This window comes from Hibiscus syriacus, unplaced genomic scaffold (assembly GCF_006381635.1).
Source record: "Hibiscus syriacus cultivar Baekdansim isolate YM2019G1 unplaced genomic scaffold, ASM638163v2 tig00110794_pilon, whole genome shotgun sequence".
Lineage (NCBI taxonomy): Eukaryota > Viridiplantae > Streptophyta > Magnoliopsida > Malvales > Malvaceae > Hibiscus > Hibiscus syriacus.
This window is the reverse complement of record NW_024062865.1, coordinates 49,216-74,085: the sequence shown is the minus strand read 5'-3', so window position 1 is coordinate 74,085 and position 24,870 is coordinate 49,216. Positions and strand designations below refer to the sequence as shown.

Below are 24,870 nucleotides of genomic sequence, written 5' to 3'. Positions count from 1 at the left end.
TATTTCATATTTTGAATAAAATTAATGAATTCTTAAAAAATATATAAATACTAAAAGTCATTTTAGAAGTTTTAATCAAGAGTGAAAGCAATATTTGGATTTTTCTTTACTCGTCTCTTTTTAGTTTCTCACGAAGATAAAAGACTTGGACATCAATAAACGATTAATTCATTTATTAGTTGTTACTTTTCGTTTATCTGTTATTCTTCATCTAAATTAAAAATAAAGACCATTTATAATTATCTTGACTTGTATATTTAATTGTCTTTGGTTCGCAAGCATGGTGGAGTGGGACATCTAGAAATCATGTACCAAAAGAGTGGTGCTTTGATGTGGAAATGCAATTATCTCCTTTTCAGGGTAAAAGAACAAAAGTACCCACTGAGGTGTATATATTGTTTTTGTTTTTATCGATCGAACAAAAACAAAAATGATATACACGAGTGTAGATAATTATAATTTAATATCACTTTATCAATCGAACACGTCTAAAGAATTAAAATTCCTTATAATTATTCATGAATATAATTACTAATATATTCAAGTCTGTATTTACGCTACACTAGTTAAGAAGAAGAAATAGAGTTTGTTGTCTTGTTCTCCTCGGTGGCAGTATCAATTTTGATATTGATTGTCGATCGTCGGTATTTATTATTATTTTTTCTTTATTATAACCTATTTTTTTATTCTTAATAGTTCTACCCTTTTGACACGTATTCTTCTATTCTTAGACACGTTTTTCTCCGCCTCTATAACACGTTTTCGGTTATTTAGCTGTTATTTTCCTTTAATTTTTTCAGGATTGGATTTGACATTGCCACGACTGATCAAGATGACAAGCATTTGTTATCGTGACGATCTTCCCTGCTTTTGATCATCGAATTGAATTTGGATACGTGATTTGTGTTAATGGATAATGTTTTCACACCGCTCGATTTTGATTTGCAATATGTCGTTGATTTTTCAATAGTTTTATTCCCTTTTGTGGTTCGTTGTTGATGCAGTCAGATCTATTTGTATTTATCTATTGTTCAAGTTTATTTGGTTAGGTTTTTTTAACCTTTTTCTTGTATGATCCTTGTGTGACCTTAAAGACTAGTTTTTTTGTATTTAGAAAAATATTCTTATTATACATATAGTTTACAGTTGTGGTTGTAAACCTTCATTGTAATTTGAATATTTTATATTTTTTATAAAATTAATGATTTTTATAAAAAAATATTATTAATTTACGCTCTTTAACTTTATAATTAATATCATTTCAACAATAAAAATTGACTAAATTAATAAATTCCTTATAATTATAATGTAAAGTGGTTGATTCTAAAACCCAGCCCATATATATAGTGGTTCCATAGTTGTAGTTAGGCTCAAAATGAGTTACGGGCTGACCTCTGACTGCCCAATCCTTAAAATAAATTATACTCCAATATATGTTACTCCCATATTCCAATTATTACATATGAGACGACGACGTACGGTACCAGAAGCATCTTGCTTCCAAGTTCTACTTCCCAATCAAAGAAAAATATGTAGGATTCGACAATAGAATGGAACCAACGTTTTCTCATACTAAACAAACAATTCAGGATGATGGTTTTATGACACTTTTGTTAATACGAGTCACTCGATTATTAATTTTATTATAAGCAAGTTTATATATATATATATATATATAATTTATAATTTAATTAAAATATCATTATAAATAAATAATTGAATTAATAAAAATAAAATAAAAGATTAATGTAACTTGATATAATAATAATTTAATATTAAAATGTATGCATTCTATAAATTTGGTCTTAATTCAAATTATTTTAATAAATTTAACCATTTTTATTAAATTTTTTTTATCAATTTAGTCATTTTTTTGGTGGAACTATCAAGAGAATCTATGGATCAAAATAATAATTATTGGTGGAACTATTAAAAGAATCTATCGGATCAAAACAACAATTAGATAATTGCATTTTACCATAAAACAAGTTATTGATAAAGTTTTTCGTCATAAAACAACAACTTATAAATTACAAGTAACGAAATTTATGATCTGGAAGTAAGATAAATCGAAAATCGGTACTACACGCACTCGGTGCTTGAAAAAATAGTAGCAAAACATGAAAGAGGGTATCCTCTAAGTATACACGAAAAACGAATTCCATTAAGAATATTATGTCAACTCCCATACTTTGTGTCTCACTCAGAACAATAAATACAATGCCCTCATTGGTAAACCTCAATATCATGTAAAATATATTTTTTTATTGGATAATTTAAATTTTATTACCTAAGATGCAGAGTTCTGCTACATAAAATACCTCATCAGAGGGATAAAAAACAACTACTTACAACAAAGAGGATGGTCAACACCCCAACGATTACAAAGGTAATTATTGATACTATCTAATCTATTTATATTTCTTTCTCTTAATTGAATACATACAATCTCCTGAATAGAAATCAAAATTTCTTTCTCACTTCTTTTGCTTCCTCGGTATAATCTTCTGTTTCTTTCTTCCCATATGGAATAGATTAAAGCGCACCAAGCAAGTTTCAAGATATTTGTAAGGAGAGACTTACCTTTCCAAGAACCACTGGCCCATTGTAACATGCTCAACCATGGTAAAGTAGGATTTTTTAAGTCGGAGAGATTCAGAATAGCCTTCCATAAAGAAACTGCCATTGAGCACTCACTAAACAGGTGGTTCCTAGTCTCCGTAGCTTCATTGCAGATTATACATGAACCGTCGATAACGATTCCCATTCTCTGTAGCCTCTCCCTAGTTGGGAGTCTATCCAGAATTACCATCATGTAAAAGATATTGGGAGAAATTTTAAGCAACAAAAAGGTAATATAACATTTATGGGGAAAAATAAATACTAAATTGATGGTATTTTTAAATATGAATGATTAAATTTATTAAATTATTTTGAATTATGACCAAATTGATAAAATATATAAGTTTTAAAGACTACAATTATTATTATATCATGTCACATCATTATTCCGTCTAATATCTAACAGTTCAATGACATGTTTGTAACAAAATTTTAATAGAATGCTTAAATTATTACTTTCAAGAAATATCACAATCGAAATAATAAATGAGTGACTTAGAGTGTATTTTACCCATTTATTTTCCATTCGCATATTGACAAGGACATACATTAGATTTTATGGTAGAGGATACAACTTAACAACTTATATTAAGAATTTAAGGATTGTGAAATTATAAAATTTTAAGGATATGAAATTAGATTATTAATAAAAAAAATATAAGAAAATACTTAAATTATATACGGTCACACTCAACATCCCTCGATCTAGCCTTGTATATTAGGTATAATATTCAAAATATATGCTAATAGTACAGGGATGCAGTGATTAAGTTCTTTTGTGGAGGTTCAACAAGATTAAGATTCAAATCATGTTGATATATGAGTCATATATATTATATCCCACTGGTTGTCCGAAGTCCGAACAAGGTAGGGTTATTTCCAGCTGAGCCATTTTTTCTTTACATTTTACATTGATATTTAAAATCTCAACAAATATCATTATCAATGGCCGTAGGGCCGACAAGTGGCTCACACAATACAATTATGCGCTCAAGAGCAGAAGGAAGCTCATCTCTTTAGCCTTTGAGACGCTGGCCGGCTGGCCCTACTACTCTAAATTCTCATCCAAGGAACAGGCGGCAAGTGGCAGCAACCAACTTCCTTTTGTTAAAAACTTGAAAAGGGTTCTCCTCTCATTATTCTATCTTTATTTACAATTTTCAATCTTTTTTTTTAACCATGCTTTCTCTTTAACACCAAACCGTTGGATGTTGATCATGTGTCACAGAAACGTTAGACGGTGACACCTCTCTTCTCTCTCTCTCTCTCTCTGGAACCAATGAAGAAAAGCACAAATAAAGAGAGATGGTAGTATAGATTCACTTCATGTTCTTATCTGTACTTCATTCTTTTCTTTTCTTTTTGCATCAAACAAAGTGAACCCTAAGTTTTTATCTTTCCAAAAAGGAATTATTCTCATCGGGAAATAAGGGTCAAATTTGATAAGTTTTTCATCTCCTTTCCCATGGAGTTTGATGGCATTGATTGCATGACATCTTCGGATGTGATTGATGATGATGATGATGATGAGCTTCATCATCGTCATAATCAGTTGGCTTCATTGTTGAAGTCCCATAGCAACAATGGAAGCAGCAACAGTATTGTGCCATCAGCGGCTCAGTCGAGCACCACCAGTGTCCATGAACTTCTTGAATGCCCTGTTTGTACCAATTCTATGTACCCTCCTATCCATCAGGTCAGTCTTTAATTCCAATTTCATGTATGGTTTTTTTTAACCATCTTGAGGTGCTGGAATGGGTTTAAATTTTGTTTCTTTTTCTTGGTTGTAAAGCTTGATTTATTGGCTTGAGTGATTGATCTCCTCTGTCGAATCTGTGCTCTTCTAGTGTTAGAATTTGGACAATTGATTGGAGAATTTTTTGGGGTTGGGGGATGGCATGAATCTAAACACTAAAGTTGTGCCCTTTTTTTGAACCTATTGAGCTGCTTCAGTGATAAAATGGTGTATTATCTTAGAGATTTCAGGTTTAAGTAGCTACATCTATAGAGTATTAGTCATTAGAGGTTAAGAAAATTTTGAATATATACTATCTTGTAATCATCTCAATTATTAATAAAAAAAAAGTTTCATCCTTTGGGAATTTGATTTTTGGAGTGTCTGTAGTTCGGTTTTGGAATTGCAGTACAAGAATCCTTTCCATATAGTGATGAAATTTATAAAAGCATTTCCATGTGTAGGAGAAACAGAGAAAATAGAAGAAGATGCGAGTAATCAAATGTTAGAAATCAACAGTGCATTTGTTTGTTTCCATGACAGTTTTTACTTGAATATATTGGACAATAAAATCATATATAGTTTTTTTTTTTTTAAATTGAAGAATTTCTCAGAAAAAAACATTTGAATATTGGCTTAATCTACAAAAGAAGACATTCTGGATTTTACATTCTTTTATGCTTTGTGAATCTAGCTGCCCCTAATGAATTCTCAACTTATTCCACAGTGCCACAATGGGCATACTCTCTGTTCAACCTGTAAAACAAGGGTACACAACCGGTGCCCCACTTGTAGACAGGAGCTTGGTGATATCAGGTGTCTAGCACTAGAGAAAGTAGCCGAATCACTCGAACTGCCTTGTAAATATACATCACTTGGATGCCCGGAGATCTTTCCTTATTACAGTAAACTCAAACATGAGGCCTTATGTAACTTCAGGCCATACAATTGCCCGTATGCTGGATCGGAATGCGCTGTTGTTGGTGGTATTCCATTCCTTGTTGCTCATCTAAGGGATGACCACAAGGTGGACATGCATTCTGGATGCACATTCAACCATCGTTATGTGAAGTCTAATCCTCGTGAAGTAGAAAACGCGACATGGATGTTAACCGTAAGCGTACTCTTCTTGAGCACCTTCGTCTCGATTATGAACTGAACTATGATGAATGCTGTAATCCATGTTAGGTATTCCACTGTTATGGCCAATACTTCTGCCTCCATTTCGAAGCCTTCCAGCTTGGGATGGCCCCTGTTTATATGGCATTCCTTCGTTTCATGGGTGACGAGGTTGAAGCCCGCAACTACAGTTACAGCCTAGAAGTTGGGGGCAATGGAAGGAAACTCATTTGGGAAGGCACTCCCAGAAGCATAAGAGATAGCCACAGAAAGGTCAGGGATAGCCATGATGGCCTTATTATACAGCGTAACATGGCGCTTTTCTTCTCCGGAGGAGACAGAAAAGAGTTGAAGCTGCGAGTAACTGGACGGATATGGAAAGAACAACAGAACCCTGAAGGCGGTGCCTGCATACCCAACCTTTGCAGTTAAAGACAGAAGCTCTGCTGGATCACTGATGCATACCCCATAATACCATTTATTGCATATTCTTGTAATATTCTTAGCAACCTGCTGTTAGTGTTGAGGATTCTTGAATTTTGTATGAATTTGGAGGCTTAAGTGTTTTCTCAATTGTAAAAATCAAAGTTACCGTGCTGTAAGATATTGAGAAATGCAATCTAAACGAGTTTCTCTATCAACTCCTTCCCTCCATGAGTGATTAAATGGTGACTCGGGCACTCAGATGTAAGAGGCACCACCATTCATGAATAGCGACGTTGTTTTAAGTTCCAAAGGGGGTTTTAGCTTTCACCCAGAGTTTTGCACAAAACCTCTTTCTGTACAAAGCAGAAAGTTTAGAATATTTTGACAACCCAAATGACAGTTTAGAATATTTTGAGAATATTTTTTCTCAAGGTGCGTCAGAATCCGAGTCCTGATTTTCACAACCCAAAAGACAGTTTAGAATATTTTGAGAATTTGAATTCTGGTAGGACCAAACAGAGTGATGTAGATAAGGATGGAGGTGAATTAAAATCAAAGCGTTTAGGTGACTGTTTTGTTGAGTAAATTAGAGAATTTGGTTGACCAGTATAAGAAAGATGCTGAGTTTTGGGGCATTGGGTCGGGTCCTATTTTCACGGTTTTGGAAGATTCGCATGGGAATGTAAAAGGTGTTATAGTCCATGAGGATGAGATTTTGAAAAGACTTGAATTTGAAAACATGAAAGTGAATTCCAAAATTTAATATGCAAATAATTTAGCTAGAGAGATGGAAATGGGTGGAAATGTGATTCCAAGGACTAGTTCTGTAGCCAAGTTTGTTGTTTCAGGTGAGGAGTCCGGTTTAATGAGTGGAATTGGTCGGGTATTCTTCATCCTGGGTTTATCCCAAAACTCTCAAGTATTCGAACTTTGGTGCTCGGTGGTTTGATCGTATTTTGGGGGGCGAAGTTGTTTGTTACTGGGAAAAAGGATGCAGAACACACACAATTGGAGAAAGTAAGGTTTAGGAAGGGGAGAGAGATATTGGAGAAGGGTAGTGTTGAAGTTGTTCAAGCATCCGTAGAGCCGCCGAGTGTGTCGTTTCAAAGACCGCAGCTGGAAAAGCAAGAACTTATGAATAATATACTAAAAGCAAAGGCTTCAATGGAAAAATTGGCATTGACGGATTCTTCTGGCTCTCAGAGTAGCAAATCTGGGGATTTCGAGGGTCAAATCCAGGAAATTAAATTGATGGCCAAGAGAGCCCGGGAGGCTGAGAGTAGACAACAATCTCTACTTGGTAAGGACAAAAAGGAAGTCCAGGCTGCAAACAAGGAATTTTCTGATGAGATGCAACCAACCGAGAGGGTGGAAAAGATGGAGTGAAATCCTTGGTTAACCTTTCTACAAAAGAAGATTCCAAACAAGGCAAAGGTGACTACAAAGCTGTGGAATCAACTTCTTCAAATGAACCAAGTGGCGATGATGTTAAATTTCTCAATGGAGTAGCCTCTTTAGATGGTAGAGTTGGACAAGTCACTGATGCTTCAAGTGTACAGTTACCAGAAAAGCACTAAAGAGGATTTGAAAAATAAAGGACAGTACTTTACCCTTATTAGTCAATGGAGAATGTAACCAATCCCCTGTTCTTCCTGGTAACGAATCATATACTGCAAAGTACAGGTCTTCTGGAAAGAAACCAAGGGTCATACTGTCGTTGAAGGAAGCTAGGGAGCTCCTTTCCTCAAAATCCGACAAAGAAAAGCTTAACCAAGAACCTGTAATGGAAGCTGTTCAAGAAAGTGATCCTGATTTAATCTTACCAAATGATAAAAAATCAGGTAGAAGTACCGAGCAGATAATAGATGAGAACAACAAAATGTTCCCACGTGGCATTTCCAGCCGAGATTCGGAGTCTACAGCTTCTGTAAATGCTTGTCAAAGTGATGAAGAAAATATTGATGACGATGCCTAATTGACTATGGAACAGGTCATTGAACACACTCTAATCTTATGTTTATTTCTCAGCGTATAGAATTATACACATTTGAAAACGAGGATCAGAGAATAGGATTTATGCACTGGAGAGGCAACAGATCTTGAACTGGAATCAAAACCACAACATGAGATTGCTTTTGAAGATGTGGTGATTGCAAAAGCTTTTGTTACATCATGCAGGCTCACTTGGATATGCTAGGAAATGGCAGAGCCTTTATTGTTCTACAGCCACCTAGGGTAAAATTTGATCGTTTTTACAATGAAATATGGTCAAACATATTCAGTTTTCATATAAAAAGGGGACTTCAAATGTTAAAAGATTGCCTGAGAAAACCAATATTCCATTCTATCTCCTGATCTGATCAACTGAAATTTGACCTAAAATGCATTCAGAGGTGATGGCAACCATTATGAAGGGTTGATGGATAAGTGATGGGAGTTGATGGTTCATTTTGGAGGTGTCGGGTTGCAGAAGCCAATCATAACCACAGAACATCAACATCATCAACTCTCAGCAGTGGATTCGGGCACGGACGAGAGTTGGAGATGTTTTGTTTGTAACCGTTGCTTGAGGGTTGAGGCAGTGAAGGTTGAAGGAGATGGAGGCAGTGAAGGTTGAAGGTGATGGAGGCAGTGGAGTGATGATTGGCTTTTATTTGTACAAGATGGGTGATTGGCAGTGATGATGTTGATGTTCTGAGGTGAATGTAAGGTTTGCTGGTGGTTCCTGAAGATGATTGATGTTTTTTTCCCTTTAATTTTCTATAATTTTTATATAAAATCAATTAAACTCTTTTAAAAAAATTGAAAAATCCATCACTGTGATGCATCTGACTGAGAAGTATATTATTTGTTTGATCCATGAGTGTGATGAACTAGAATTTCCTTGCCAATGTAAAGCTCCCAACTGCCGAAATATATGAATTAAGGTTTGTCCAAATATACTCCAATTTATCTATTGGAAGAAGCATTAAAACGGTACTGACTGAAACAAATGAGAAATCCCAGTTTTGTGGACATCCGCCATTGTAATATGTAAATCAAAGATATAATACTATACCTCTTACAATCTGAGGCATTTAGTATAACCGTGTTTATTATTGCTAGATAAGATGACAGTTTACAGAAATGATCTCATCCTTTTACCGGAACAAGTAAATCAAAGATATAATACTACCTCACGGAACTATGTCCCCGGAAACACAATATTACAAACAAATTATCCTCAGATTCTCCAAATAAAATTAAGGGTCTGATATCCATAATCTGAAATTTTACTACTAAGCAGAACTTGGCTACTTTCCTGTTTGTTGACTGCTATTGATTTGATCACAAGCTAAAGTTACACAGCTAAGATGTTCAGATGTTAACAATTCAAATTTCAAAATGCCTACTGAATAGATGTCGAATCTTGTTCTTGTTGCTAACAATTTTAACAAGATAAGGGCTTACAAGACTCACCTTGAGCTAGGATTTTTATCTTCATCTGACGGCAAGCACGGCTGTTCAGGGACAGAATCAACAAAATATTCCTCCACTGAAACAAGTTGAAGCTATCAGTGTATTGTCAAACACATTAATACACCCAGGATCTATGAATGGGAAAATGTCAAAAACCAAAGATTTTCAAAGCTTAAAATAGATGCCACTTGTGGATTTGGCCCCTTTTTACAATAATCCCAATGCCTTGGATTTTAATTGCACATGGACATCAATTCAAGGGATAAACCCCAAAGATAAACAAAATTCAATGCAGTTTGTAATATGATGGGGGAATTTGGATTCGTATAATTTTTAAAAACAAAAAATTTCATTAAGAGCAAGATGAAGCATTATTAAACAAAGATATTGGAAATCATTATTACATAAAATTCAACCTAAAAAGACACCTACATATTAAAAAAAAAACTATTATTTTTATTTTAGATAAATATAATTATTTGTGTAAATATTAATTAAAAGTAAAAGGACACCACATGGATAGTATTGTTAGTGGTACATGAAAATTGAATCAAATCAAAGCTCCATATATATAATTACACCATATAAACCATCCATGTTAGTTATGCATGCATAATTTTGAGATTTAAGGCTAAATCCAATCGTAACTGAGTGCATGAAAGGTCGTGTAAGCTTCTATTCTATGTCAGTCAAAGCATTTCATTTAGTAAACATCAGTATGCAAACTCATTACCTATATTATCTTGCTCTGAAGAATCAAGCAAAATTTCTGAATCAGAATGAAGAAAAGGAGAACCAGGGTAGTTCCCGAGATCACCTAGATCTGTAACAATTCCAACGGCCACACATTGTAAGCACAAGCTCAATAAAGAAAAACACCAAATTGAACAATAAAATGTAACGAATAGTGATAGTTTCCGAGGCCAATAATAAAGCAATGCAGAAATTATAAAGAGCAAAATGTTGAAAAACAAATACAAAACACGAGTCCTCGGATGTGTGTGTGTGTGTGTGTGTGAGAGAGAGAGAGAGAGAGAGAAAGTGGATATATCAGCATGGGCATCATAGCCACAGCCTACCTCCTAAGTTGGACAAGTCTGCAGTGAGATCAGTGAGACTGAAATTCCACTGAATATGATCAAGTGATCTAAAGGAATCTCTAGAATTCCCAGCTCCATTATCATGTCCAAGCTGCAAACCTACTGAACTTGCCACGTCCGCTGTGAAGGCCGAATCAAGTGCTGATGTGTCTGCTCTCATCCCTGACATGTCTGACGCAGTGAAGGGAAAACTCCCACTGGATGCCACTGATATACAGCTCACAGGAATTTCTGACATAGATGACATGGCAGTGGTTGGAGGAATTGCAGGTGTTACATCACTGGCAGTGTTGTCCATCACCATGCTAGAATAAGGAAATCAGTAATCATTAGCAGCGAAACATAATTTTGGTTTATGAAATTACAAAAATCTAAGATAAAGTGATAAGGACTTAATATTTTAACATTATTTAAGAATGTGGTAGTAAAAGTTATGCAGGAGCTAACCTAAAACAGCTTAGGACTAGAGTTTAACAGAACGGAGTTAGTTTATGATACTGTAATATAACCGTAACACAATCATGCATTTGTTGCAAATCTGATCAAGTAGTTCCTGAACATCTCAACCAGAAAAAGACAAAAGAAAGCAGCACATAATAATCAAATCATGAATTTGGCAAATTATTTTTCAAGAAGCAACATAACTTGTAAGATGAGATATTGAAAATATAGAACAGCACCTTCAGAATTACCGCTGCACCTTCAGAATTACCGCTAAGTAAATATTTGTAAGTTTAGTAGCCAATTAATAGTGGATTGAAACAAGGATTGTTAAGTTCTCACTCATTCCCAGTACTCATTCGCATAGGTTGAAAATTGCTGGGTGCAGGGACTCCGTTGACCACATGACAGCTAGATATACCCATGGAGTCGATATGAGGTTGCCCTGTAGCTGGAATTGGAGGTTGTTGGAGCACAGGGTATCCCATTGGTAAGTTGTTAACTGCACTGCAAAAAGTGGCATTGAATAACCACAATAGAGATCATGTCTAAACTTAAAATCATGAACACTTAACACTACTACTAAGTAATTGAGGCAAGGTGTGTGTCCATTTTTTATTTAGTCAGAACTCTTACCGGGCATGGGATGAATCCCATTTTGTATTGGGGACAGAGGGACCTTTGGAGGCACAGGATATTTCATCATATGGCATTGATGCTCAAGTAAATGGTTAAATAAAAGGATTTGCTTCTTTAACTTTAGCCTTATATAATAGGCCCTGAAAAAATCAGCATTTTCCTCTTCCAGCTTTCGCCATACTGAATAAACAAGAATAGCAAAGAGAACAACAGAGTGAGGCTTCCCACTCTAACACAGTTGAAGAAATATACTTGATTGGCGGCTTAGACTTGACTAGTTCGAAGATATCACTGTAGTAGACTGGTTTTAATTTTCCTTTTATGACATGCTCTACTTTATCACACACATACGTGCATTATATTAAAAAATCCAGATAACAGAAACATATATTAGGACTAATAAAAGATTTCAGGAAGCATACCTAAAGTCGTGAATCCCGGGTCTATCCTCGCTCGAGTCAATAGGTTTTGACAACCTCGTCTCTGTTCATGTACAGTTGTAAACATCGTTCAATTAAATTCTGGACCTGGAACCACCACCAAATTGTGAATCGCTAATCAGAAAACAGATAAATAAACATTAAAAAGGAAAATAAATACATTAATGAAATATATAAAAGAACAGGTTTCCTACAAGTTCTATATCTTGGCGTGAAACTTTTCGGACATCGTTGCTTGAAGTAGATAAAGAGCCAGAGCCGTCTACTGTTTGACTGCTCTGTTCCGTCTTTGGTTCATGTGAAGCTTGAGTTGCGGGTTTTTTATCTTGTGTGCTCTGTAATCAAATAATATCTATCAAGTTAGTGTCAAGGAAGAAATGATAAGCAGATTCATGCACCGAATAAACAGGCTGAAAGTGTAAGCAGTTCTTTTCTGTGTTAATTTGGGAGTAATGACCACTTACAACTTGACAAAATGGATACTTAGCTGACACTAAAGAGATCAATTATATACACAAATAATTACTTATTGAAAGAGAAAACCACCTGTAAATTCTTCATTCCAAGAAAAAGCCAACTGCCTGCATCTATTTACTCACCACAGAGCCCCATACACTCCCCCACCTAAGGTCACTTAATTCATGAACATCAAATGCTGGCATCTGAATAAATCATATCCTCTCTGACAAGAAGTTTACAATACAAGGCCGTGAGTCAAGCACAGCATATATCCTGATTAAAATATCTGTTCAAAATGAAACAGGAATTGAGGAATATAGCCCCATTGGCACTGATTGAGATTAGGATCTTTTACCAAAACAAAGAAATATACCACTTTTAGCTATTTTCATGTTCAACTAATTCCCCACATAAAATAAGTTTATTTATTCTTAAGTGCAACCAATCACATTGATCAAACAATCATAATGTTAGACAAGAATCAATTCCAAAAGCATCCTACTATTACTAACTACTGCGAAACCACAAAGCAAAGGAACCAAAAAAAAAAGGAAGAAGAAAAATAAGATTTTCATTACATAAAAATCATTAATAACAAATAAAAAAAACGTTTTGCTTCTCTTGATTCTTCTTATGGTTTTCAAATGCAAGGTATACCGCAAGCAGAATCAATTCCACGGTTTATTAAAAAGAAGAAAAAGGATTCCAGCTTTTAATCTAACCAAACAGATCTAAGAATAACTGCATGAACTAAGCAAAGTTGCAAGCTGCGCATTCTATCTAGCTTTAAAAAAAAAGAAGAAGAAAAGCCTTTCTGGATATCATTTTGAAAGTCCTTCACAAATCACAGCCTTTTCAAATCAGACTTCCCCTCCAGATAACTAACATCAAGTAAAATATAGCCAATTACAGTAAATTAAGCAAAATTCTGGGGGAAAAAAGTTATGGCGTTAAACTAAAATTAACATGTATAAATTAACAAGTATAAATTTATGGCGAACCAAAAACTCTAAACCAGAAGAACTAAACATGAAACAAATAAAGATCTAGTTAAATTTACCTTAAAATCAAAGTTACAGTCTCTTGAGAACCGATGTTTTTATTTCAACCAGCTCATAGATCCAATCACAAGATTTAAGAAATACAGAAAAAGAAAAAAAATTGGCAAAAAGTTTATTGTATTTCCAGTTGAGACGAATAACTTGAAGGTTTATTAGAAGGGAATATTCACGACTGGAACCGAAGTGCAAAGATAACAGCAAAATAAAAATGGTAAATTCCTTTTTGAATTAGTTAAAAGAAAATACCGGAGCAGTAATGAAGTTTATTGAAGATTTGGCCGGAGATTCCAGGGTTTATCATCAGTATTATTATCGTTGCTGTTGTAGGTTTACCATGAGAGCTAAAGTAGGGAATAAAAGGAGGAAAGAGAAATGCGGAGAAAACCAGAGGGAAGAGATGGGGGAATCTCACCAACTTTGGCCTTTTATAGTTTTGATTTTTCTATGGAAAAAATAATATATATATATAGGATCCGGTGAAATAAAAAAGGAAACTTTTGAAATTCTGACACGGCTCCAGCCTCGGCTTGGCAGAAGATCTTTACTAATCTCGGTTCACGAGGCTCTCGTGATTAACTACAAACCCTTCTCTTTGGCTTTATCATTTGATTTGGTTTTATAATTTAAAGCACTATTATTTATGTTAGAATTTGAAAGTGAAAAAAATAATTAAATTGATATAATTATAAAATAAATCATACATAAGAGATGAAATTTAATGTGGTTTGATTTTATCTATTTTTACAATCGAGCTGAACAATAATCTATTATAGATGTAGAGGACACGAAAAATACAAGTACATTATATCACATGTATCTCAAAACTCGATGTATCTAAAAACTTATCTCAATACCTACAAAATTATCTCTACAACATAAACTCTAAAAATTACAGAGATCCCAACAAGAATTACATATCTCATAAATAATTATATCTCATATCACATTAAGACATTATCTCTATTTATGCATTTGATTAGGTTTTATAATTCAAAGCATTATTTTTTTAATAGTTCAAAGCAATATTAAAAATTAAACAATTAGTCTAAAAATGATTAGAATGCATTATTTAGAATTAAATTTGTAATGTATTCTAAAAAATTAAAATGAAGCACAAATCTAAATTGTTAAATTTGTAACAGTATTCTAAAAAATTAAAATGAAGCACAAATAAAGTTATCTCAATTGTTAAAGGAATAATTGTTATATCTAGATGTCACAGGCTCGAGCACCATAGATGGTAAAAGTGTTTGAACTTTCATTGTCAAATGTTTGAAAATCTTTATAACATATATTACTATAATCACCTTAGATTAGTAAAAAAAGAATCAAATTATATTAATTAGTTTTATAATTTATTATTTGAATAATTCAAACTCTATTTCATTTTTAAAACACGATCGAATAAAGGTTTTCAAAATGTTTTTACTTTTTGAAGCTAAATCGACATCAATGAAATTTAAATTATTTTTTATACAAAAATCATCACATTACACCTTGTACTTGCTCCAAATTAATCAAAAAAAAACTTTTGAATAAATATGTTCTTGCATAAATTTTATGTAGTTTTTTTAGAAAAAAATAATAATATCACTTTAAAATAATATTGATATATTCTTTCATAATTTGATATAGTAATCTAAATATTTTATTTTTTTCATTGTCATCGCACGTATTTTTTTTATCAAACTTTAATTAATAATATATACATATAAAAAATTATTTTCATAATTATATCGAGTTCTCTTCAAGTCCTAATCCAACAAATTTCAAGATATTATTTGATGTGATTTAAAAATAAAACTTTATTAAAAAAATCATATTAAATTGGATCAATTCGAAATTTGTCGACTATCAAATACAAAATGTTTTACCAATTATTAACAAAATCACAAAAACTTATGTGATAATAACACTCATTCAGGACGTTCATGGACACTTTTCTATAGAAGGGACAATTTGACATTGATTTTAAAAAGCGTGGTGGAAATTATTTTTAAAAAATTAATTATGATAAGTAATGTTGGGTGAGGGAGAGCTATGGAACAGAGGACGGTAGCTTGTTTATAATGGAGGAGGCATCACCTTCTAAAACAGCATTGCACTAGCCTTTTTCCACCGCCACTTCAAGACCCTATGTGGAAGCATAGGCTTCAACAAAGCCAGCATCGAGCATGTCACGTAAAGGACGAGCATGGCATGCTACAACTTGCCCAATGTAGTCGCAACCCACAATTCCAAACGCTGCGAGTCCTCTAGTTTCCACGAGAGCACCATCATAAACAAGCTTTAAGCGAGTGTTTGGTATAAGGAGATGGCTCACGAGCCAAGCGTGTAGATGCACCGTACTACTCGTGATAGTATAGATTAAATTAAATATAAATATAAGGCAACGGTTATTTGGCTAAACCAACGAATTATCACTTCACTCCTTTTTGTTACTCGGTATTCAGAAAAGCTAACCACTTTTCTAATTAATTTATTACATCGAGAAAAAACCAATAGGAGCAGGACACATGTGAAGTCTTTTGTTTCATTATACACACCAACCAATAAGAGTTCCTCACTAATATCCAAACTCGTCAGATAAACCAGATAATTAAGTACACGTGTTGATAAGGTAGAGGAGGAGCGTGGAGAGCATGTGGCCGTTTATTGCTTCGGGATTCGAGATGATTTAAAGAGAGAGAAAAGGGTATGTCCTTCAAAATTCCCGCTAATCCAAAGTTCGATGTCCTTGTCTTGACATTTGACGCCATCGTCTTGACTGCAAATTCGTTCGCTATAAATATTAAATTTTAATTATTAATACTTATATATATTTTTTAAGAATACATTATAAATAAAAACAATTTTAAAATATTGTAGAATTATTGGCTTATTTTCATTATTAAAATATTTCAGAAATTTTGACTTGATAAACAAAATATCAACGTAGTTAAAGATGTCGCATTTGTCTACGATACAAAGAATTTCTTTACTTTTCTTGAAAGGTGCAATGAATTCTTATTCATTGTTTACCGGCTACCGATCACTAATATTTTAATTTCATATTAATATATTTTATAATTACATTAATATCTCTGTACTTTAATTTTTAGAATATATATATATAATTCTTATACTTAACGTGTATAAATAACTATTTAGTATAAATGAGTACATATATTCAGTTAGTTGGTCAAATTATTTATTTTTGTTCATTTATATTTTATTAAGTAATGAATTTTAAATTTATTAGGAGCACTCTCTTTCTTAGTCTTATAATTTCTTCTCCTTCCCTCTTAGTAAGATTATGAATAAATTTAAAATTAGTCAAAACTATATATATATGGATTGGCATGATTCTTTAATTTTATAATTCTCTCTATCTACTTTACATGATAATTTTATAAAAATAATAAACATTTTTAAGTTAACTTTATAATAATATCAGAAAAAAATTAGGTAAAAGTTCTTCACATTAGGTCACAGTTTTCAAAATGTGGTAACATCCAAAATCAAAATAAAATAAATAAAAGTAACGGGTTTAAAGTAAAAAATGGCTATAAATGTTGTCCAAAAACTAAAAACACAAGTAATACGTGTAATTGTATGAGCATGTGCTCTCGAACGATAACAATAACGATAACGATAAGCGTGTGTATAAGCTTTATTCCCATAAAAGATTTTAATTGAACACTTCAAAAAAATCTAAATAGTATGAGATTTGGTAATGTCATGGTAAAAATTTATTATTTTTTAGATGCTAAATATAAGTTCTTAATTTTATCAAATCCATATCAACATAACAGTCGATGATATTTATTGCCTTTTGAAATACTCGAGATCCTAGTATCCGAAACTGTCATTGTTGTATTGAGTCTAATCATGCTTACGATCTATTTTTAGCAACTCAAAATCAATAAATTTTAGTTACGATATTCTAAAATATCACATTGTTTATATACAAGTTTATTCTTCTTCTTCAAGTGTTTAAACATAATATTTTAAGCATGCACCTCTTAAATGATAAGAGATAAAGTCTATATATGTATTTACATTTGTGATCTAATCAACTCATTCTTTGACATTCTTTTATAATATTCATCTATTATTTAATTTCTTTCATTTAATCATGAATCTATCAACTTTAAACACTATTCAAAAAAATATTACAACCCAAATAAAATCACATCATGCAAGATATTACTTTTAAAAAAATGTAACTTACACAGTGACAAGTGTATATGAGATATAGAGTGGACACGTGTCCATACTGAAATCTGAATTTCTTTATCTTAGTCGATTATTTTATTAGTGGTATCCACTATAAAATTTTATTTGTATCAACTTCATACGAAAAATTATATTCCTAATATATATATATATATATATATATATATATTCACCTTAAAAACTATTTCTTAATCTGTAATTGAACTTATATAAAGTACTTTTACAAAAAAATGTTAATCTCTTGAATATTTTTAAATATTATTTTCATAAATCAAAAATATTTTTTTTTAAATAAAATTGCCCCTTGGAGTAGGCATGGAATGGGCCATTTAGGCGTCAAACTTCCTATCATGTCTTACCCTAATACTATTGAAACGCGTGAAATTGGTATGGATTCATGATACTGCTTTACTAAAAAGATTTGGATTCCCTTGCCGAATTTTCCACTGCCCAAAAGGTACCCATCATATGGAATTATACACTGATAGTAAAAATAGGAATAATTTCAAGTGTCCCTACAAAAGTCTTATTCAAGTGTTAAAATTCCAGTTACTTAAACCTTGTTAACTTAATCTTGTTCATTAGATGAAAATTACCAATGAATGGATGACTGTTGGGCCGCCAATTAAAATTTTGACCATTCTCACAGTGCGCAAGAAATCTTTTATTGAAGGCCAGATCAGTCAGATATTGGGCTATACGGGCCTGTTATCCGTCAGAAAATTGTAAAACGACGCCGTCTGATGCGCTCTTTACCTTCGTTCTCAAAAGGCTAAAACCCTATCCCGTTTATCATTCAAAGCTTTTAAACCCTCCAAAAAAACTCTCCCGCAATTCCATCTTTCTTTTGCACTGAATTTTTGTGTCAGCAAATGATTATTAAGTTCATTCCTCAGATTCGTCTTCTCGGCCCTTCTCTACCGGCCACCGGTTTTACGACCATGAAACCCGTGTCGACCATTTGCTTGCACGGCTCTATACCCGTTTTAAATCGGGTGTTCCCTTTTAAGCTCAAGTTCTTTGGCTTATCACCTGGTTCTAACGGGAGGCACAGTGTGCGGAGCCTTTCCACCAGGCCCTCTCGACCTAGGTCCGGGGCAAGCTCCAAGTTCACTCCTAAAATCAGAGGAGATGTCCGTGCCTCGAAGAGTCTCATTGAGGACGAGGCCGAACTCAGTGACTGGGTCGGCGAGTTGAGAGCCGATTCGTTCCGTGTCCGACTCACTAGCGAAGACGAGGAACTGGACGCGGATAGGGAATGCAATAGAGTTAGGAGTAGAGATAGGAATAGGAGTGGGGTTCCTGTGAAGAAGAGAAGAGAGAGTGAGTTTGAAAATTTCCGCGATTCGAGCAAGAGGGAATCCCGGGGCCGCCTCGGAGATTCGGTTTCGAGGAATGCCCGGTTCAGTAAACGGTTTGATAGTGAATTAGAAGACGAGGACAGTGATGACGATGATGATGATGAAGGTGAATCGTACTCGAGTAGAAAGACTCGTGATGTGAAAAGAGAGTCTAAAAAAGTGGATTCACGGAAAGGAAAGAGAAATGAGCGGGACTTGGATTCAAGAAATACGCGGAGTGGAAGTAGAAATAATTTGGGAAGAAAATCGAACTTTTCCGAAGAGGAAGATAGTGGTGCTAATGAAGAGAAAAGAAGTTGGAAAATGAAAGGAGCCCAGAATTTTCTTAGTGAGGAAGATAGTGATATTACTGATGATGATGATGATTATGGAATTTTAAGAAAGAATGCTAGTTCTGCTCTGGGATTAGAGAAGGGTGTTAACCAAACAGGGAGTCCAATAAGTTCGCAAGCTAAATCCGACTCTTATTTGAGTGAAACAAGGTCCGTTTTTATCAACTTCTATGGGAAATGGTTAATGTTTCGTAGGCTTATGTAAATTTCTGATATTGTGTTATGTTGCAGATTTGATCAAATTTCTATATCTCCCTTGTCATTGAAGGGAATTAAGGATGCTGGTTATGAGAAGATGACTGTGGTACAGGAGGCAACTCTTCCAGCAATACTCAAAGGTTCGTTTCCGTTCCTGCTTTTGTATAATTTATATCGGAATCAATGATGGGATCTTTGTGGAATCTACCTTGTTTTGTACCATTGAGCACTTTCATTGTTAATGCTGAGGAAGGTAATCGTGTTGTAAGAATAGCTACAACTGTGCGGGCGTGTGCAGCAGTTCCAGGGTTTCCGTTATTTAAGTAGATCATAAAGAATTATACATGGAATGATTAAAGGCAGTTAAATGGTTATTCTATGTGCTTTTCATTTCTTCATCTTGATATTTGCCTAACTACAATGCTGTTTTGACTTTTGAGCTTTACTTTAGGTTGCTTATCAGTTGAGTTATGAGATACTGATATGATATTGTCTTTATTTTTGTTCTCTGCACATTGGCTTTCTGGCGATGCATATTTTAGATCCCAATAGCTAATCACAAATTATTTTATTCAGGCAAGGATGTACTGGCCAAGGCCAAAACAGGCACAGGAAAGACAGTAGCATTTTTGGTAAGACACTACTTTCGTATGTTTGAGTGCACTTTGTCTGTTTCCTTGGGGGTTAATATCTGCCTCATCACCCATTTTTTTCTAGTGACCTCTGCATGTTTTCCACCATCAAACTATGAAAGGGTTGCATTTTTTTATTCTTTTCATAAGGTATAAATGATCTTTTTCTTTTAATGAGGAAAAATAAGTATCTACTCAGGAAAACAAGGTTTATTTCTTCTTCTCTATTTGCGATCTCCTGTTCTTAACTTTGTTGTCTCCTCTAGGGAGATATATTAATCATAGGCATCATGACAATTAGTTTCTTTAAAATCATTGTAGAATTTAATAATTGTGAGCACTGATTGCTGTTGAGAATGTGCTGTAGTCGTTCACTTTACTCACTCTTTCTTCTTTTTCTTTTGTCTTCAGCTTCCATCAATTGAAATTGTTTCAAAATTGCCTCCTGTCGACCGTGATGTTAAGTGGCCACCAATTCATGTTCTTGTGATATGCCCAACTCGAGAGCTTGCGACTCAAGCTGCTTCAGAAGCTAAGACCTTGCTAAAGTATCACCCATCTATTGGTGTTCAGGTTGTGATTGGAGGTACACGACTTGCTTTAGAGCAAAAAAAACTGCAAGCAAACCCATGCCAGGTTAGTTTGTTATCTTAAATGGAATGTTTGGACATACATCTGTTATTTTTATTCTTATTTAAAGTGTCGTGGACTTGAATGAGATTGGTAGAATTGACATGGATAAAACTTTAGATTGTGTTAATCCATCAAATCAAGGGAATATTACTTCCCTGTGGGTTAATACTGCATCTATTATCAAGTTCATGATTTGGTAGGATGTTATGTTTTACCTCCATTTTAACTTGCAGATTCTTGTTGCTACTCCTGGAAGGCTCAGAGACCATCTTGAGAATACTGCAGGTTTTGCAACAAAGCTGATGGGTGTGAAGGTCCTCGTACTAGATGAAGCGGATCGTTTATTAGACATGGGTTTTCGTAAAGACATAGAAAGGATAATTGCTGCTGTTCCAAAACAAAGACAAACGCTTCTATTTTCTGCAACGGTTCCTGAAGAGGTTTCTTTCTTTATCTTGTGTGTATTGCATATAGATGTTTCACATATTTGAAGAAAAGCTGAAGTGCTAAAGTAAATCTTGTGAAGGTCCATCAAATCTGCCACATTGCATTGAGAAGAGATCATGAATTTATCAATACAGTTCAAGAGGGCACTGGTGACACACATTCACAGGTAGATTTCTGCAGCGTTGCCTTTCTTTTGAGTAGAAAGGAATTTCTTCTTGATTGTTATTTTTGGATATTTCAGGTCAGACAAATGCACATGGTTGCTCCACTCGATAAGCATTTTTCCCTACTGTATGTTCTTCTGAAAGAACATATTGCAGATGACGTTGACTACAAGGTGTCATTTTACTTTCACAGTTCTTTACTTTTGATTGTTAGCTCCAGTTAGAAAAATATACTTCTGTTGTCTCCAATGCTTTTGTTACTAAAAAGTGTGGTTCCCCCCAATTCTTAAGTGTTTAATATTGGAACTTAATAGCAAATGTCTTCCCCTCTAAAATGTTGCTTATGCTTTTGCTCTTCATTTTATTCTTCCTTAAACACAAAATGTAATCTATCAATCTATTTCTGCAGGTTCTCGTATTCTGCACAACTGCTATGGTAACAAAGTTGGTATCAGACGTTCTTCGTGAGCTGAGCCTGAATGTTAGAGAGATTCATTCAAGAAAATCACAGAGTTACAGAACAAAGGTATCTGATGAATTCCGAAAGTCAAAAAGTCTTATTCTTGTGACATCCGATGTATCTGCACGGGGGGTTGATTATCCTGATGTTACACTTGTAATTCAGGTAAGTCGCTGTTTTTCTAATTAGAATTAAAGTCCCCTATTTTTTTAATGGGTCTATTACTGGTAAAAATACTGATATGATTAAAATATATACCGAAATGAGGTATTTCACATCTCATTCAGAAACCCCACTCTGTACACAAGTGCATTTTTCTTTTAAATTCCGATGGACTTTCTATTTCCTGCTCAGTTTTCCGAGGAATAATAAATTCTTTCTTTATCTTAAACTTTTCTTTTACATCTATGAACACTCCGTCTACTTTGCAAAAGCTTTATTTGCCATTGATGGTCATATTTTACATTTCCCTTTTTCTTTTACAATCACAGGTGGGCATACCATCTGATAGACAACAGTATATACATCGGCTGGGTAGAACTGGGCGTAAGGGTAAGGAAGGGCAGGGAATACTCTTACTGGCACCGTGGGAGGAACATTTTCTGTCTAGCATAAAGGATTTGCCCATAACAAAGGCTCCTTTGCCTTCTTTGGATCCAGAAACAACGAAAAAGGTAAGCTTTGTAGAAAGCACCTCCGAGGCATTTTATTCCCTGTACTTGTTTATCTACAATGAGAAACTCTTGATTTTCCGAAAGTTTCTACCAAAAAAGAAATCTTTAATGGTGGTAAAATATGGTTGAATAGGTCGGACGGGCACTTTCCCATGTAGAGATGAAGGCCAAAGAATCAGCTTATCAGGCATGGCTTGGTTATTACAATTCTGATAAGAACGTAGGCAAGGATAAGTACAGACTTGTGGAGCTTGCAAACGAGTTCAGCAGAAGCATGGGTCTTGACAACCCTCCTGCAATTCCAAAGCTCGTGCTTTCGAAGATGGGCCTAAGGAATGTCCCTGGTCTGCGTGCCAAATAAATCGGCGGAGCTGAACCAGTGATTCAGGCATCTCCAATTATCAAGCTTTACTCGTTGAATATTTAAATATTCTTTTTCCATATATCAGATATTCAGTTAATTGTTATCATCTTTTCATCCTGCTATCCCTCTTTGTACAGAATTCCATCCTGATCAAGAGCACAGGGCCAATGGCATGAAACATCAATGAACACAGTTTCTGTTTCTGATAAAAAAAGGGATTTCTATTTCTTTTTCCTTACCATGAAAAATGTTAACAAAGTAGAGCTAATAAACTGAAATTATAAAATCAAAAAATAATCAGTAACATTTTGATATCGGTATGCATCAATGCCGGATCCAGTACACTCAAAAAAATGTTATCAGTACACTAGTTCTTTCATCGAAGTAAACATCTCTGCCTCTTTTGGTATCGGTAAACACTTGTGATGTTTTAAACAGACCAAAACTTTCACGACCGGGCTCAAATTGATCCTCAGCATTCTAGGCATAATCCAATGCCAGAAAAATAGTGGGCCAAAGAAGGGACCAATCCTTGGGGAAACATTTGAATATTTGTAGGAACAAATCCACCCAAATTTCTCTGATTCTATTCCATTGATAGAGGATGGATGGGTAAAGGTAAGTGACCAGCAGCTAAATTTAACAGAAAAGGAAACTTACCATTAAAATCATGAGCTGCAGACTATGCCATCATGTTCACTAGATCTTGCTCTTCTTGATGCATTCTTTGTGCACCTGGAATTCAAGAGAAGTCCTGTGGTTCCCAAGCCTGAATTATCCTGACAACTATTTAACTGTTTGGATCAGCAGGACCATCAATGCATTGCCGGGTTGAAGAGTGCCTGATAGAAAAAGAATTATCACCTGAAGATTTTGTTACTTGCCACCATATCGAAATCCATATTCTTCCTGGAAGCAATCCAGTTTTTCCCACTTTCTGGCACTATGTTGTCTTCCACTAGAAGTAGATTACTCGTATGTTTCAGTAAGCTCAGGATTAGATTTTGTCCTTGCAAAAAGATATCTTTTTTGAACATCAGTCACCAAGGTGTCTGCTTCAGAAATGTTCTGACCTGTTCCAATATGCACATTCTGATTGGAATTTGAAACCCGTCTACCCTGATCAGAGGTATTTAAGTTGCTAATGCTACCATAACTCTTTTGGGTCTGAGTTCAAGAAACAGTAAATATATCACTAATCTTATTTGTTTTTTCGGATGGATGATTAGCACGCTGTAGGGAAACACCACATGAACCTTGAGCTCCTTTAGCTTGAGTTTGAAGCCCTGATTAAATCTCAAGCAGCACAGATCTTTTCTTTTGCTGCTAGATAGTGGCAACAATTTCAAAGTTTTGGAAGAAGAAGAATGATATGTGTATTTTTTTTAAATTTGTTAACTCATACTTCCGTTAATCATTTAACGGTAGTTAAAGGTTGAGTGATTATAATCGAACGAATTGATAATGTAAGTGAATCAATAACATAAAAAATCAAAACTATATATTTTTTTATCGGTGGTTAAAATCGAACAGACCGAAAATATATGAGATCATCAATATATACCTATAGAAGAAATGGAAAAACAAAAGCAAAAGAACAAGAACAAAATTAGGAAGGAAATTTGAAAGAGTTAAAAGAAAAGATCTTTATTTGTTTATATGGACAAAACTTGTATCCATTAGACGAATACTTTATTAGTGTATCCATCAATTCATAGAAGCACAAGCCAAGAAGCATGGGTGACCCATCTTCTGAAGAAAACTATTAGGAATCAGTGCATCAGAAATTGCAGTCCTTCACCTTGCTTTTCTACCGAGTAGTACAGAAAAGGAGTTATTGAAAACATGGAATATGTAAAGGATCAAAGTTTCCAGGGCATAAGTTG

General features: G+C 34.2%; 2 protein-coding genes and 1 pseudogene across 2 annotated transcripts; 2 read left to right on the top strand and 1 right to left on the bottom strand.

Moving 5' to 3' along the window:
* The first annotated feature begins 3,634 nt into the window (after positions 1 to 3,634).
* LOC120141248 (E3 ubiquitin-protein ligase SINAT5-like) lies at positions 3,635 to 6,078 on the top strand. The gene is made up of 3 exons (XM_039156176.1): positions 3,635 to 4,318; positions 5,085 to 5,471; positions 5,546 to 6,078. The coding sequence occupies exons 1-3, from the start codon at positions 4,088 to 4,090 to the stop codon at positions 5,906 to 5,908; spliced, it is 981 nt and encodes a 326-aa protein (XP_039012107.1). The 5' UTR covers positions 3,635 to 4,087; the 3' UTR covers positions 5,909 to 6,078.
* A 3,080-nt stretch (positions 6,079 to 9,158) lies between these two features.
* LOC120141247 lies at positions 9,159 to 13,703 on the bottom strand (annotated as a pseudogene).
* A 4,824-nt stretch (positions 13,704 to 18,527) lies between these two features.
* On the top strand, positions 18,528 to 23,143 carry LOC120141310 (DEAD-box ATP-dependent RNA helicase 31-like). Its single transcript, XM_039156229.1, has 10 exons — positions 18,528 to 19,562; positions 19,644 to 19,750; positions 20,187 to 20,242; positions 20,654 to 20,878; positions 21,109 to 21,315; positions 21,402 to 21,488; positions 21,564 to 21,659; positions 21,896 to 22,111; positions 22,438 to 22,620; positions 22,754 to 23,143. Exons 1-10 carry the CDS (start codon positions 18,592 to 18,594, stop codon positions 22,979 to 22,981), a joined length of 2,376 nt encoding a protein of 791 aa, XP_039012160.1. The 5' UTR covers positions 18,528 to 18,591; the 3' UTR covers positions 22,982 to 23,143.
* Positions 23,144 to 24,870: the final 1,727 nt, after the last annotated feature.